Consider the following 14,803-nt stretch of genomic DNA (forward strand, 5'->3'; position numbering starts at 1 on the left):
AGATGGAGCACACGGTGTCCACCGGCACGCTCAAGGCCTTTCGCGACCGGTGGGCACCGCAGGGACTGGAGTGCATCATCATCCCCAGCCAACCAAATTTTTATTTAATTTGTTAAGTTTTATTAGTTACAGATTATTTGTTTTTGCACCCAAAACCAAAAGACCACACACACACGTATCTTCTCAGCTCAGGGTCGGACTATCCGACGGAACTGTGGAGCCGGCCCGCTGTTCCCCGTACGCTGTGTGGAGGCGGACGCGGGGTCAGAAGGCCCTGCGCAGTGCTCTCCGCGCTTGGGCCCAGGTGAGTTCCTCTCAGCCGCCGTTTCCTCCTTTCGGTTCGTGCCGGAAAAATCGGGCGGCCTGAGGGTCCTCGTGTGAAGGGCAGAGTCGGGTTAGTTGGAGGAGCGGCCGGTCAGACGGACGCCGTTGGCAGCGAGAAGGTCACTCTCGGCGGTCGAGTTTCGGGACATTTCTCCCGCCGCGCTCGCTACGTCGCCTCGGGCGGCGGATAGAAGGAGCCCGGGCCCTGCCTTCAAATCCACCCACCCATCCGGTCGGCGGGCCTGGCCTCTGGCCTGTCCAGTCAGGGTAATTGAGCTGGAAGGAGTCACATCGGTAGGAGTTTAACCTTGAAGAATGTGGAACATGGCCGTGAAGTTTGAATTTGATTTAAATTGTTCTTAATGTTACTGTGTTCAACCAGGGGTGTGTGGGTGGGGGAAGCACCTACGCAAAAAGTGAGGACCAACTGGCCAAAAACCGAGGAGGGTATTTAGAGGCAGCGGGTTTTTTTAAACCGGGAAACGACCCTGAGGAGGTTAGATCTTCGCAATTTAAACTTTTGTGGAAATACACACCGAGGATTCAAGTCTCCTCGAAACCAGCCACTTCAAAATTACAAGTAACCTTATGCAATGATCAAGTGAAACCGAAAGTTCAGTGTATAGAGATGTGCTTCATGTTTCCTCAAACGTCAGATTTATAATGAAAAATACAAATTACAATCATTTCACCATGACGCAGTATGTTCAGAATGTCTAAAAGTTCTTTTTGATTTGACCCTCTGTTTCACACAACCCATTCCTAATGATACTGGGCATTCATTGCACTGCAAGTGTGTTGACGTATTCGGGCTATAACTGAAAATGTGATGACTAATTTAATACTTTGTAGGCTACTCCTATTGCTACTAGGAATTGACTAACTCGGTGTTCAGCACAGCAGCAGGAAATGCATTTAACATAGAAACATAGAAGATAGGAGCAGGAGCATTCGGCCCCTCGAGCCTGCTCCGCCATTCAATGTGATCATGGCTGATCATCCAAATTCAGTAGCCTGTCCCTGCTTTCTCCCCATATCCCTTGATCCCCTTAGCCTTAACAAATATATCTAACTCCTTCTTGAATATATTTAATGAATTGGCCTCAACTGTCTTCTGTGGTAGAGAATTCCACAGGTTCACCACTCTCTGGGTGAAGAAATTCCTCCTCATGTCAGTCCTAAATGGCTTACCCCTTATCCTTAGACTGTGACCCCTGGTTCTGAACTCCTCCGCCATCGGGAACAGCCTTCCTGCATCTAGTTTGTCTAGTCCTGTTAGAATTTTATAAGTTTCAATCTCATTCTTCTAAACTCTAGCGAATATAAGCCTAATCGACCCAATTTATTTTCATTAAATAATTGTTTTTGTACTGATTGTTAATAGCATTTATGTAACACAATACAAAAAGGTAATTTCTTAATTTTGAGGAGACAGTCAGTTAAGTGAAGTCTATACGAGAACATACTTTGCACCTTTCTTTGCAAAAGGTAGCCTGTGTAATAGAGTCATAACGGCACAGGAGGAGGCCATTCGGCCCATCGAGTCCATGCTGGCTCTCTGCAGAGCAATCCAGTCAGTCCCATTCCCCCACTCTATCCCCGTAGCCCTACAAGTTTATTTCCCTCAAGTGCCTATCCAGTCTCCCCTTGAAAACATTGAGTGTCTCCGCTTCCACCACTTCCGTTGGCAGCGAATTCCAGGTCATCACCACTCACTGCGTTAAAAAAAAGTTTTTCCTCACATTCCCCCCTGTATCTCTTGCCCAAAACCTTAAATCTGTGTCCCCTAGTCCTTGGACCATCAACCAGTGGGAACAGCCTTTCCCCGTCTAGCCTATCCAAACCCGTCATAATCTTGTACACCTCTATCAAATCACCCCTCAACCTCCTTTGCTCTAATGAAAACAAATCCAGCTTCTCCAACCTGTCCTTGTAGCTAAGATCCCCCATCCCCGGGACCATTCTGGTAAACCTCCTCTGCACCTTCTCAAGGGCCTTCACATCCTTCCTAAAGTGTGGTGACCAGAACTGGACGCAATACTCCAGTTGTGGCCTAACCAGCACTTTATAAAGGTTCAGCATAACTTCTCTACTTTTGTATTCAATACCTCTATTTATGAAGCCCAAGATCCCATATGCTTTGTTAACCATTCTCTCAATATATCCTGCCACCTTCAGGGACTTATGCACATTAACTCCCAGGCACCTCTGTCCCTGCACACTCTTTAAAACTGTGCCATTAAGTGTATATTGCCTCTCCCTGTTCCTTCTGCCAAAATGCATCACCTCACACTTCTCTGTATTAAATTCCATCTGCCACTACTCTGCCCATTCTACTAGCCTTTCTATGTTCTTTTGCAGTTGATTGGTATCATTCTCACTGTTTGCCACACCCCCAAGTTTGGTGTTATCGGCAAATTTAGAAATTCTATTTTGCATTCCAATATCCAGGTCAAAAATACTGGCACCTGACCAAACAGGACAGGGAAATAGAGTAGAAGCAATCACGCCGCGCAAGCATGTCACATCTAATGTCTTGGAACGAGTTCTTTTCAGAAGCTGGTCCCCTTTTGTTACAAAATCAAAACATAATAGCACTGCTGATTCTTTTATGGGTTTTTAAAATGAAATTTGAGCAGCATTGTTTAAAGTGTAGTTACTGGTTGCGATCAATTTGTAATGAATTGATTCAGGTATTTTTAAGTTAATTCATTGTCTAGTTTCAAAGGTTTGTACCCATGAGATTGCACGATGTATTGTCATAGTGATGTGGAAGAGGAAAATAGAAACATTTTCTATTAAACTATCTAAATATAGAAACTTTTCTCTTACAATACTTATAATAGGAACTAGTCGAATAGATTATTGCACCCAATTGTATATTTAGCTGATGTGACAGTACTGTACTATGTTGTGCTCAAATTTAAAATTAAAATTTTTAATATACAATAAGCTTTAGAATCACTGGAAAAATGACGTCACCATGTACTGTACATGAAAGTTCAACAATTTTAATTTACCATTAAAAAGGAAGTAAAGCACATTTTTGTGTGAAGTTCTACTAAGAGTTAAGACAAAGATACTCTGGTTCCTTTGTGAGGCATAAAAAGTTTATGCCAGCAGCAAAATAGAGCCAGTGAAGTTAGTATTGTGTCAACTAACATTCCATAAACTTTAATCCTTTACACAAGTGAAATTGAGCTCAATCTGCAAAAGGGTATCTCCGTAACCTCTGGGTACTGCAGCCAGGAAACAATATGGGAGTCAACAAATGAAAAACTTTTTTTTTTTTTGCCTTTAGGTCTAGCAGTAAAGATGGTTTTAAAAGAAATCCCAACGGAATCTTTGGCTCGCCCTCTGTCACGCAATGAAATAGTTGGGTTAATTTTTCGTCTGACAATATTTGGTGCAGTAACATACTACACTATCAAATGGATGGTAGATGCCATTGATCCTACAAGAAAACAAAAAATGGAAGCACAGAAGCAGGTCGGTTTCTTGTTTTATAATTTATAATACATACATCAATATAATGGCATTTTGGAATATTTTAAGCCTTTCCTCTGCTCATTCTTTGAGTTGTTTAGAGACTGGAGCATGAGTCACGGTCAGCTGAGAGATATACTTAAAATATCTTCATAAATGAGATGAACTGGATACTCATCAGTTAGAAATCTTGTATCATTTGTAAATTGCCTATGGTGTTGCCTATGGCCAGTTGATATATAATGGCAACATAGGAGAGGTTTCAGATCCATCTAATGACCAGAAACTGCCACAATAAATTGGATGAGAAGTTGTTGACGTAGCAATTTAAAATGGTTAACATTGACGCAGAGTGATCAAAAGCACAATGACCGGAAGTATGTGCCCTGTGCAAGATTTTTAATAACCATATATAGTTTTTCCTATTCACCACGGGTCATGATTTATTTTGTTCATGCCATACTTCATCATTTTAATATTTTAACTAATGTAATTTTTTTTCTTATTCATTTTAGTGGTGACTATCGTAGGTAGAGTGCCCGTGAATAATCTCCATTAAGTTTATCTCTCCTATCTCTCTTGAGGCGACTAATAGTCATATTGAAAATTCCCCTAGTGTGGCCATTAAGTAGCTGGAATGATCTCTATTCTAAAACTAGATTGGCCAGCAAGGGAGAAACTTATTCGCTGTTAATTAGTTTCTGGCCTAGTGGCAACTGTTGGAGATGGCCCCACCCCATTCATGGCATTCGTCATCTTGGATGCAAGTATAATTGAAAGGCACGATGCAGTGTGTGGGTGCATGCTTACCGGTTCATTTAGCAGTTATGCAGCCAATTGATGTCACTGAATAAAACTCTGGCAAATATGAAGCAAAATTACAGATCCCTTATCTGAAAGTAAAACATGTTCCTCGGTATCAACTTACCAAGCGTGCAAGCGAGGAAATTGCTCTTAATGTCTTGAGTTATAAATGCAAGTTGTTGTTGAAGAAATGCTTATTCTACAAGTCAAAAAGAATGTTTAAGTGTCTGGATATTGTAGAAGTTACAGTCATAGCTATACGGAACTACATTTCCACGGTGTTCCAACCACAATTCCTTAGTGTGGTTGCAGTCAACTCATGAATGCATGGAGTATTGCTCTGCAACAATACAATATGGTAATCCAATATCATTGTGGTTTCCAAATGGGAATGCCAATGCAGTGTCACATCAGGAATATATATATCTATATGTTTGATCCATAACTGCTGCATTGGCCCCACTCAAGTATCAACCTCAAGAGGAAATGGTTGGGGTGGTGGATGTTTATGTGACAAATATGAAGCAATTCTGTCTTTCTTTCATCTGGTGGCTGCCCCTCTAAATTGGGCACCGTGTGTGAGATTTTAAAAAGAATCGTCTGGAATCACGGGCTGAGCGGCTGTATAAAGGCTCCAGAGACCCAGGTAAGGCCTCAGTGCGAGAATCGGCGGGAATTGCGGGCTGAGCGGCTGTATAAAGGCTCCGGAGACCTAGGTAAGGCCTCAGTGCGAGAATCGGCGGGCTGAGCGGCTGTATAAAGGCTCCGGAGACCCAGGTAAGGCCTCAGTGCGAGAATCGGCAGGAATTGCGGGCTGAGCGGCTGTATAAAGGCTCCCGAGACCCAGGTAAGGCCTCAGTGCGAGAATCGGCGGGAATTGCGGGCTGAGCAGCTGTATAAAGGCTCCCGAGACCCAGGTAAGGCCTCAGTGCGGGAATCGGTGGGAATCGCGGGCTGAGCGGCTGTATAAAGGCTCCAGAGACCCAGGTAAGGCGTACCAATCGCCAGTCTCGGACCTCAGAGGGAAGGAGAGAGGTAAAAAGTAATCCAAGTGTGACGCCACCAGAAAGCGGGTAAGTGATTGGTTGGTGAGTATTTCTCTCTTTTTTAAGCTTAAACTCTGTGGTTTATAGTTTCTAAGGTGCGATATTCATCATCTAGAATCGGGGCAGAGGGTATTTAAGAATAATATTAATAAATTTAATTAATTACATAGAATGGGAGATCAGATGATGTGTTGCTGCTGCAATATGTGGGAGCTGGTGGACACCATTGATGCTCACGGTGATCACATTTGCAGTAAGTGTTGGCTGCTCAAGGAATTCCGGCTCAGTGTTGAAGAGCTGGAGTCCGAGCTTCAAACACTGAGACACATCAGGGAGGGGGAGAGTTACCTGGACTCTGTGTATCAGGAGGTAGTCACACCAATTAGATTAATTAATTCAGATGTAGTCCGTGGCCAGGGTCAGGATGGTGTGACTAGAAGTGAGGCAGGTACGGGGATCCAGGAGGTAGTGTTGGAGGAGCCGCAGCCCTTGCTCTTGTCCAACAGGTTTGAGGCTCTTACTCCCTGTGAGGATGGGAATGGGGACTGCGGGGAGGATGAGCAACCCGGCCACAGCACCGTGGAGCGGGGGGCCATTCAAGTGGGGGGAGATAAAAGAAATGTTGTAGTGGTAGGGGATAGTATCGTTAGGGGGATAGATATAGTTCTTTGCAGCCGAGAGCGAGAGTCCCGAAGGCGGTGTTGCCTGACCGGTGCCAGGGTTAAGGACATCTCCTCTGGGCTGGAGAGAAACTTGGAGGGGGAGGATCCAGTTGTCGTGGTCCATGTTGGTACCAACGACATAGATAGGACAAGGAAGGAGGTTCTGCTGAGGGAGTTTGAGCAGCTAGGGGCCAAATTAAAAAGCAGAACCACAAGGGTAATAATCTCTGGATTACTACCTGAGCCACGTGCAAATTTGGCTAGGGTAAATAAAATTAGAGAGTTAAATGCGTGGCTCAAAGACTGGTGTGGGAGAAATGGGTTTTGCTTCCTGGGACACTGGCATCAGTACTGGGACAGGAGAGAGCTGTTCCGTTGGGACGGACTTCACTTGGCCAGTGCTGGGACTAGAGTCCTGGCGAATCGAATAACTCGGGCTGCAGAGAGGGCTTTAAACTAATTAGTGGGGGGGAGGTTTTAAGAGAGCAAAAAATAAAAATGACAGCGGAGAAGGCAATAGAGCAAGGTAGCAGTGGGGGAATTTAAAAACCAGAGCTTGTCAGGAAGGGACAGAATGTATAATGATAAAGGTAAAGTAGTAAAAGGGGTAAAAGCAGGAATAAATTGTCAGAAAACATATTTGAAATTTCTTTATCTGAATGCACGCAGCATTCGTAACAAAATTGATGAGTTGACGGTACAAATAACTACACATGGGTATGATCTGGTGGTCATTACGGAAACATGGCTGCAAGATAATCATGACTGGGAACTAAACATACAAGGGTATTTGACAATTAGGAAGGACAGACAGGAAGGAAAGGGAGGTGGGGTTGCTATGTTAATCAAGGATGGAATCACTGCAATAGTCAGAAATGATATTGGGTCAAAGGATCAGGATAGTGAAATAGTTTGGGTGGAGATAAGGAATAATAAGGGGAAAAAGTCACTAGTGGGCGTAGCCTATAGGCCTCCTAACAGTTGCAACTCTGTTGGTCGGAGTATAAATCAGGAAATAGTTGGGGCTTGTAATAAGGGAACAGCTATAATCATGGGGGATTTTAACTTTCATATTGATTGGACTAATCAAATTGGGCATGGCAGCCTTGAGGAAGAGTTCATAGAGTGTATTAGGGACGGGTTCCTTGAGCAGTATGTAACTGAACCAACCAGGGGGCAGGCAATCTTAGACCTGGTCCTGTGTAATGAGACAGGATTAATAAAAAATGTCCTAGTAAAGGATCCCCTTGGAATGAGTGACCATAATATGGTTGAATTCCAAATTCAGTTTGAGGATGAGAGAGTTGGATCTCAAGCCAGCGTACTGAGCTTAAATAAAGGAGACTATGAAGGTATGAGAGTAGAATTGACTAAAGTGGACTGGGAAAACAGATTAAAGTGTAAGACAGTACAAGAGCAGTGGTCTACATTCAAGGAGATATTTCACATCTTTCAAGATAAATATATTCCACTGAGGAAAAAGGGGAATAAAAGAAAGCTATCCGTGGCTTAGTAAAGTAATAAAGGATAGTATCTGACTGAAAACAAGGGCATATAAAGTAGCCAAATCTAGTGGGAGGATAGAAGATTGGGAAGCATTTAAAAGCCAGCAAACAATAACTAAAAGATTAATTAAGAAAGGGAAGATAGATTATGAAAGTAAACTAGCAAAAAATATAAAAACAGATAGCAAGAGTTTCTACAGCTATATAAAAAGAAAAAGGGTGGCTAAAGTGAACGTTGGTCCCTTAGAGGATGGGACCGGGGAACTAGTGGTGGGGAACATGGAGATGGCAAAGACGCTGAACAAATATTTTGTATCAGTCTTTACAGTAGAGGACACTAAAAATATCCCAACACTGGACAAACAGGGGGCAATGGGGGGGGGGGGGGAAGGTGCTAAACATGATTAAAATCACTAAGGAGATGGTACTCAGTAAAATAATGGGACTTAAGGCGGATAAATCCCCCGGACCTGATGGCTTACATCCTAGGGTCTTGAGAGAAGTGGCGGTAGGGATTGTGGATGCATTGGTGATTATTTTCCAGAACTCCCTGGACTCGGGAAAGGTCCCGGCAGATTGGAAAACAGCTAATGTAACACCCTTATTTAAGAAGGGAAGTAGACAAAAAGCTGGAAACTATAGACCAGTTAGCCTAACATCTGTGGTTGGCAAAATGTTGGAGTCCATTATTAAGGAAACAGTAACAGAGCATTTGGATAAACATAATTTAATAGGACAGAGTCAGCATGGTTTTATGAAGGGGAAGTCATGTTTGACAAATTTGCTCGAATTCTTTGAGGATGTAACATACAGGGTGGATAAAGGGGAACCAGTGGATGTAGTGTATTTGGACTTCCAAAAGGCATTTGACAAGGTTCCACACAAAAGATTACTGATCAAGATAAGAAATCACGGGATTGGGGGTAATATACTGGCATGGGTGGAAGATTGGCTATTTAACAGAAAACAAAGAGTTGGGATAAATGGTTCATTCTCGGGCTGGCAATCAGTAACTAGTGGTGTTCCGCAGGGGTCAGTGCTGGGACCCCAACTCTTTACAATCGATATTAATGATTTGGAGGAAGGGACCGAGTGCAACATATCCAAGTTTGCAGACGATACAAAGATGGGAGGGAAAGCAGTGAGTGAGGAGGACATAAAAAACCTGCAAAAGGACATAGACAGGCTAAGTGAGTGGGCAGAGATTTGGCAGATGCAATATAATGTTGGAAACTGTGAGGTTATGCACTTTGGCAGAAAAAATCAAAGAGCAAGTTATTATCTAAATGGAGAGAAACTGCAAAGTGCTACAGTACAGAGGGATCTGGGGGTCCTGGTGCATGAAACACAAAAAGTTAGTATGCAGGTGCAGCAGGTGATCAGGAAGGCCAATGGAATCTTGACTTTTATTGCGAGGGGGATGGAGTATAAAAACAGGGAAGTCTTGCTGCAGTTATACAGGGTATTGGTGAGGCCACACCTGGAATACTGCGTGCAGTTTTGGTTTCCATATTTAAGAAAATATATACTTGCTCTCGAGGCGGTTCAGAGAAGGTTCACTCGGTTGATTCCGGAGATGAGGGGGTTGACGTATGAGGAAAGGTTGAGTAGGTTGGGACTCTACTCATTGGAGTTCAGAAGAATGAGAGGCGATCTTATCGAAACATATAAGAATGTGAGGGGGCTTGATCGGGTGGATGCGGTAAGGATGTTTCCACTGATGGGTGAGACTAGAACTAGGGGGCATAATCTTAGAATAAGGGGCTGCCATTTCAAAACTGAGATGAGGAGAAACTTCTTCACTCAGAGGGTAGTAAATCTATGGAATTTGCTACCCCAGAGAACTGCGGAAGCTGCAACATTAATAAATTTAAAATGGCGATAGACAGTTTCTTAGCAGATAAGGGAATTAGGGGTTACGGGGAGAGGGCAGGGAAGTGGACGTGAGTCTAGATTCGGATCAGCCATGATCCTATTGAATGGCGGAGCAGGCCCGAGGGGCCGTATGGCCTACTCCTGCTCCTACTTCTTATGTTCTTATGTACACAGCTTCAACCTGTTTCGTAGCTTATGCAGTGAAGTTTGTTGTTATAGTCTCCCTGGGAACAGACATGCGATGATGTCTAACTCAATATTTTCAAATGTGCAGACTTTTTGATTGGTTCAGTTATGTATATGACTGGCTGTTTTTTTAAATTTTACAAGCAGTTATGAATTTCTAACAACCCTTAGCAACAGGTCAAGAGCTATTAAAAGAAATGAACAGACAACAGTCCTGAGGGTTGAATAGAACAAACTGAGATTTTCATAGAGAAGCAGGTAGATATTCGCTAGCTCTAGTAGTTTATCAGTAGATGAGAAGCAGGGGCAACTGTGTATATTACAGTTTGTTTATAGAGATTCAAGTTAGGATTTAGATTTGCGACCTTTTGTTATTTTGCTCATCAAGCCGATAGAGTTCCTACTGTATATAAAATGTTATTACATATGTATTTTTAATAAGTGTGCTTAATAGTTTAAAATTAGATTGAGAGCTGATATTTTCTATTACTTAGCAAGGACTGGAGATATATCTTATGGAGGCGTAACAATAATCCCAGTAGTTTAAAATAAATTGACAGAGCAAGATTTTCTGTTCATTGTTCTGGGCACATTACTGAACATTTATCATGAGAGTAAGGTCAGTGAATGTATGGAGTATTGCTCTGCAACAATACAATATGGTAATCCAATATCATTGTGGTTCCCAAATGGAAGACATAAGGAGTTGAGACTCATCTATGAAGGTGATCTAAGATTCAAGAGCCAAAACATCTGGAGTAAAGAATGGTAGAAAGAAAATGTAACCGTAATCTTCCACACTGCAAAACCTTCAAAGAGTTAATTAATCGTACTGGCCTGATAGTTCAGTGAGTGAATGCAGTCTCCCATATTGCACCTCGTGGCCCATCTCCATTAGCTGCCAGGATCCCAGTGCTATATCGCATTTACAGTGAACAGTAAGCTGCCGCTCCTTTCTGATGAGATTATTTGGCATCTTCATAATTTGCTCAACAAGATAACAAAATGAAGCTTGTTCTTTTCGGATTAATCTCTGCTTTGTAGTTTAGTCTGGAGACCATACTCATAGACTGTGGATAGATTAATAATAGAGATAAAAGTGGTCTTGCTGTTTGTACTTAAATATGAGTGATTAATTATAGTGATATATATTAATGATCTGGACGAGGGAATTGGATGTAATATCTCCAAATTTGCAGATGACACAAAGCTGGGTGGGAGGGTAAGCTGTGAGGAGGATGTCGAGAAACTCCAGTACGATTTGGACAGATTGGGTGATTGGGCAGAAACATGGCAAATGCACTATAATGTGGATAAATGTGAGGTTATCCACTTTGGTGGCAAAAACAGGAAGGCAGATTATTATTTGAATGGCAATAGATTGGGAGAAGGGGCAGTGCAAAGAGACCTGGGTGTTCTTGTGCACCAGTCGCTGAAGGTAAGCATGCAGGTGCAGCAGGCGGTTAAGAAGGCAAATGGTATGTTGGCCTTCGTAGCAAGAGGGTTCGAGTACAGGAACAAGGATGTCTTGCTACAGTTGTACAGGGCCTTGGTGAGACCGCACCTTGAGTATTGTGTGCAGTTTTGGTCGCCTTACCTGAGGAAGGACGTTCTTGCCATGGAAGGAGTGCAGCGAAGATTCACCAGGCTGATACCTGGGATGGCAGGAATGACGTATGAGGAGAGATTGGGTCGATTGGGCTTATACTCACTGGAGTTTTGAAGATTGAGAGGGGTTCTCATCGAAACCTATAAAATTCTGTCAGGTCTGGACAGACTAGATGCAGGAAGGATGTTTATGATGGCCGGGGAGTCTAGAACCAGGGGTCATAGTCTTAAGGATAAGGGGTAAGCCATTTAGGACAGAAATGAGGAGGAATTTCTTCACCCAGAGAGTGGTGAACCTGTGGAATTCTCTGCCACAGAGGGCGGTGGAGGCCAATTCATTAAATATATTCAAAAAGGAGTTGGATATATTTCTTAAGGCTAATGGGATCAAGGGATATGGGGAGAAGGCAGGGACAGGGTACTGAATTTGGATGATCAGCCATGATCTCATTGAATGGCGGAGCAGGCTCGAAGGGCCGAATGGCCTACTCCCACTCCTATCTTCTATGTTTCTATTATTCAAAGCATTTTGAATGCTGCTATAGGTGTATTACAATCTATAGTTGTTGACCCTGTTAAGTTGTTGTGTTTTGCGTTTCACGTACAGCACTTGGGCATCGTCTAATTGTTGAGCCCCTTAAATTCAGAATTCATCCTCATCCTTCTCCAGAGATGCAAATTTCAGCTCTCGCTTACTATATTGTGCAATCTGTCCCTATCATTTGGTACAGAGTGCAGGATATAGTAAACTAACAAGGTACATGTATATGGGGGGCAATTAGACTATCGTCAGTAATGAAGGAGTGCTGCACTGTCACCGGGATCTTTCAGATGAGATGTTAAACACCTGCTCGGATGGATGTAAACCATACCGTGGCACTGTTTGAAGAAAGGAAAAAAAGACTTGCATTTATATAGTGCCTTTCACGACCACCGGACGTCTCAAAGCGCATTACAGCCAATGAAGTACTTTTGAAGTGGAGTCACTGTTGTAATGTGGGAAGCACAGAGGAGCAGGGGACTTCTTCTGGTGTCCTGGCCAGCATTTATCCATCAGCCAACACCAAAACCAGATTAAATTGGTCATTTGTCTCATTGTTTGTTGTGGGACCTTGCTGTGTGCACATTGATTGCACATTTGTGTACATTCCAACGGTGACCAGACTTCAAAGAGTACTCCATTGTTTCTAAAGTGCTCTGGGATGTCCCAAGGATATAAAAGGCCCTGTGTAAATGCAATTTCTTTTATCTTTGCTGTGAACACATGCACAGCTATTTGTTAATATATAGTTTCTATTTTGCTCTTAACTCTTGAAGGATTGATACAGTTTAAAAGGAAGACCAGCTCCCTTCTCTGAGAGTGTGTCAAAAATACAATTAAATCGCTTTGAAATGCAGTAACTGGTGCAATGTTGGCAAATATTTTGCTGAGCACATTATTCCCAAAACAGCAATGAAATGAATGACAGTTAATTTTTATTTTTTTATGATGTTGGCTGAGGAATGTATGATAGACGGGATACTGGGAGAACTCGCTGCTCTTATACCATGGTATCGCTCATAACCACCTAAAGCATTGAAACAGTTAGACAGGGCATTGGTTTCACATCTAGGCCTAGAAATTGGGTTGGGGCGCAAAAGTCGCCTGAGCGCAGGAGTTAGCGCAGCGATCGGAGTAATACCGATCGCCAGAAATTCAGTTTCAGTGCCGCTCGAGGGACACGGGGCGAGGCTCGAGGCGCTCCGCGTCCCTCTTAGGGTGCTGAAACTGATTATCGCAGCGCAACGTGCCGCAGCGCCACACGCTGCGGCACGGCACGCTGCGGTACTGCAGGCCTTCCTCCCACTGTTAAGGGGGAGGTGCCTGCAACAGCGCGATCCCCGCTCGCGAGTGCCGGCAAATGAGCCCGGCACCAAGGAGAAGTGCCGGGCTCTCGGGAAACAGCCGGCAATGCCGCGGGGGGGGGGGGGGGGGGGGCGCGGTTAGGAGGCCGGGGCCGGAGGTGCTGGCAGGCGGCCGCTGAAAAAGCGGCCGCCCCGCACCTCCACCTTAACTTGCGCCGCTGCCAGCACAATAAGGCCCCGTGAACCGGGCGCGGGTAGCGAACGGCGCAACTGCGCCTATCGCGAACGGGGCGCTGCGCACACCGATGACGTCATCGGTGGCGGCGCAGCGCAAATGCCTAACGCCACCATTAGCGCCCCTACTGAATATCGCGGGAGACGCAGCCAGTGGTGCTACAGCCACTGACTGCCTCTTTAGGTGCTAACAGGAGGCGCTACTCACCCAATTTCTCCCCCCTTATCTGTAGAATGGGTTGAATAGCAATCCCTCAGTACTGCATTGGAGTGTTAAAGAAGAAAGAGCTTGCATTTAATGTAGCACCATTCATGACCAGAGGAAGTCTTGGCACTTCACACTCCAAAAAGTACTTCAGTGGCTGTAATCACTATTGTAATGCAAAGATATGTGGCAGGCAATTTGTGCATAGCAACGACCCACAAACAGCAATGAGATAAATGATCAGATAATCTGTTATAGTGATCTTGATTGAGGGATAAATTTTGCCTAGGATACTGGGGAGAACTCTCCTGCTCTTCTTCGAATAGTGCTATGGGATCTTTTACATCCACCTGAGAGGGCAGACGGGGCCTCGGTTTACTGTCTCACCCAGCAGACGGCACTTCCAACAGTGCAGCACTCCCTCAGTACTACACTGGAGTGTCAGCCTAGATTATGTGCCCAAGTCCTGTAGTGGGGCTTGAACCTGCACAATACTGACACAGAACTGAGAGTGCTGCCAACTGAGCTAAGCTAACTCAAAGTGAATATATTCAAATTCAAATTCAAATAGCTTTAGTGGCATGACAAGGTACATCTTATGTTGCCAAAGCATCGAAAAACATTCATGGTTGAACACATAAACACAGATCTATCCATACAGTGTATAAACAGATATATCCCTGAGTGTATAAATATACATTCATATAATTTGTATATACTCTTTTCTTGTATTTAGTGGTTGTCCCTCTGTTTATGGCAAGCTGTAACATAGTGTGCCACTAAGGTTACACAATTTCTCTCTTCCCCTAGTAGGTATGGGAGTTTTTGGTCGTCATTCAAATTTCTGAATTCCGGGCATATTTTTGTGAATTTTGGGTAGAAATTCTCCCTTATGCCCTGATATTTTCTACAAGCTGTGAGGAAGTGCATCTCTGTCTCCACCACTCCCTGACTGCAGTGAGAGCATATCCTGTCCTCTCTTGGTAGCCGGGTCTGCCTGTGTCTACCTTTTTCGATCGCCAG

At 43.8% G+C, this 14,803-nt stretch overlaps 1 protein-coding gene across 3 annotated transcripts in view; it reads left to right on the forward strand.

The window, feature by feature from the left end:
- Positions 1 to 222: 222 nt before the first annotated feature.
- atad1b (ATPase family AAA domain containing 1b) overlaps positions 223 to 14,803 on the forward strand; it is a 50,517-nt gene continuing 35,936 nt past the window's right edge. For 2 of the 3 annotated variants that reach the window (XM_085994870.1, XM_085994873.1), the window contains exons 1-2: positions 311 to 618; positions 3,626 to 3,813. In XM_085994870.1, the coding sequence (XP_085850996.1) occupies positions 3,640 to 3,813 (174 nt within the window). In that variant the 5' untranslated portion in view covers positions 311 to 618; positions 3,626 to 3,639. The other variant, XM_085994871.1, reaches the window with a different exon arrangement.

Source organism: Somniosus microcephalus, chromosome 8 (genome assembly GCF_052327205.1).
Source record: "Somniosus microcephalus isolate GS21.2 chromosome 8, FLI_Smic_1.0, whole genome shotgun sequence".
Classification (NCBI taxonomy): domain Eukaryota; kingdom Metazoa; phylum Chordata; class Chondrichthyes; order Squaliformes; family Somniosidae; genus Somniosus; species Somniosus microcephalus.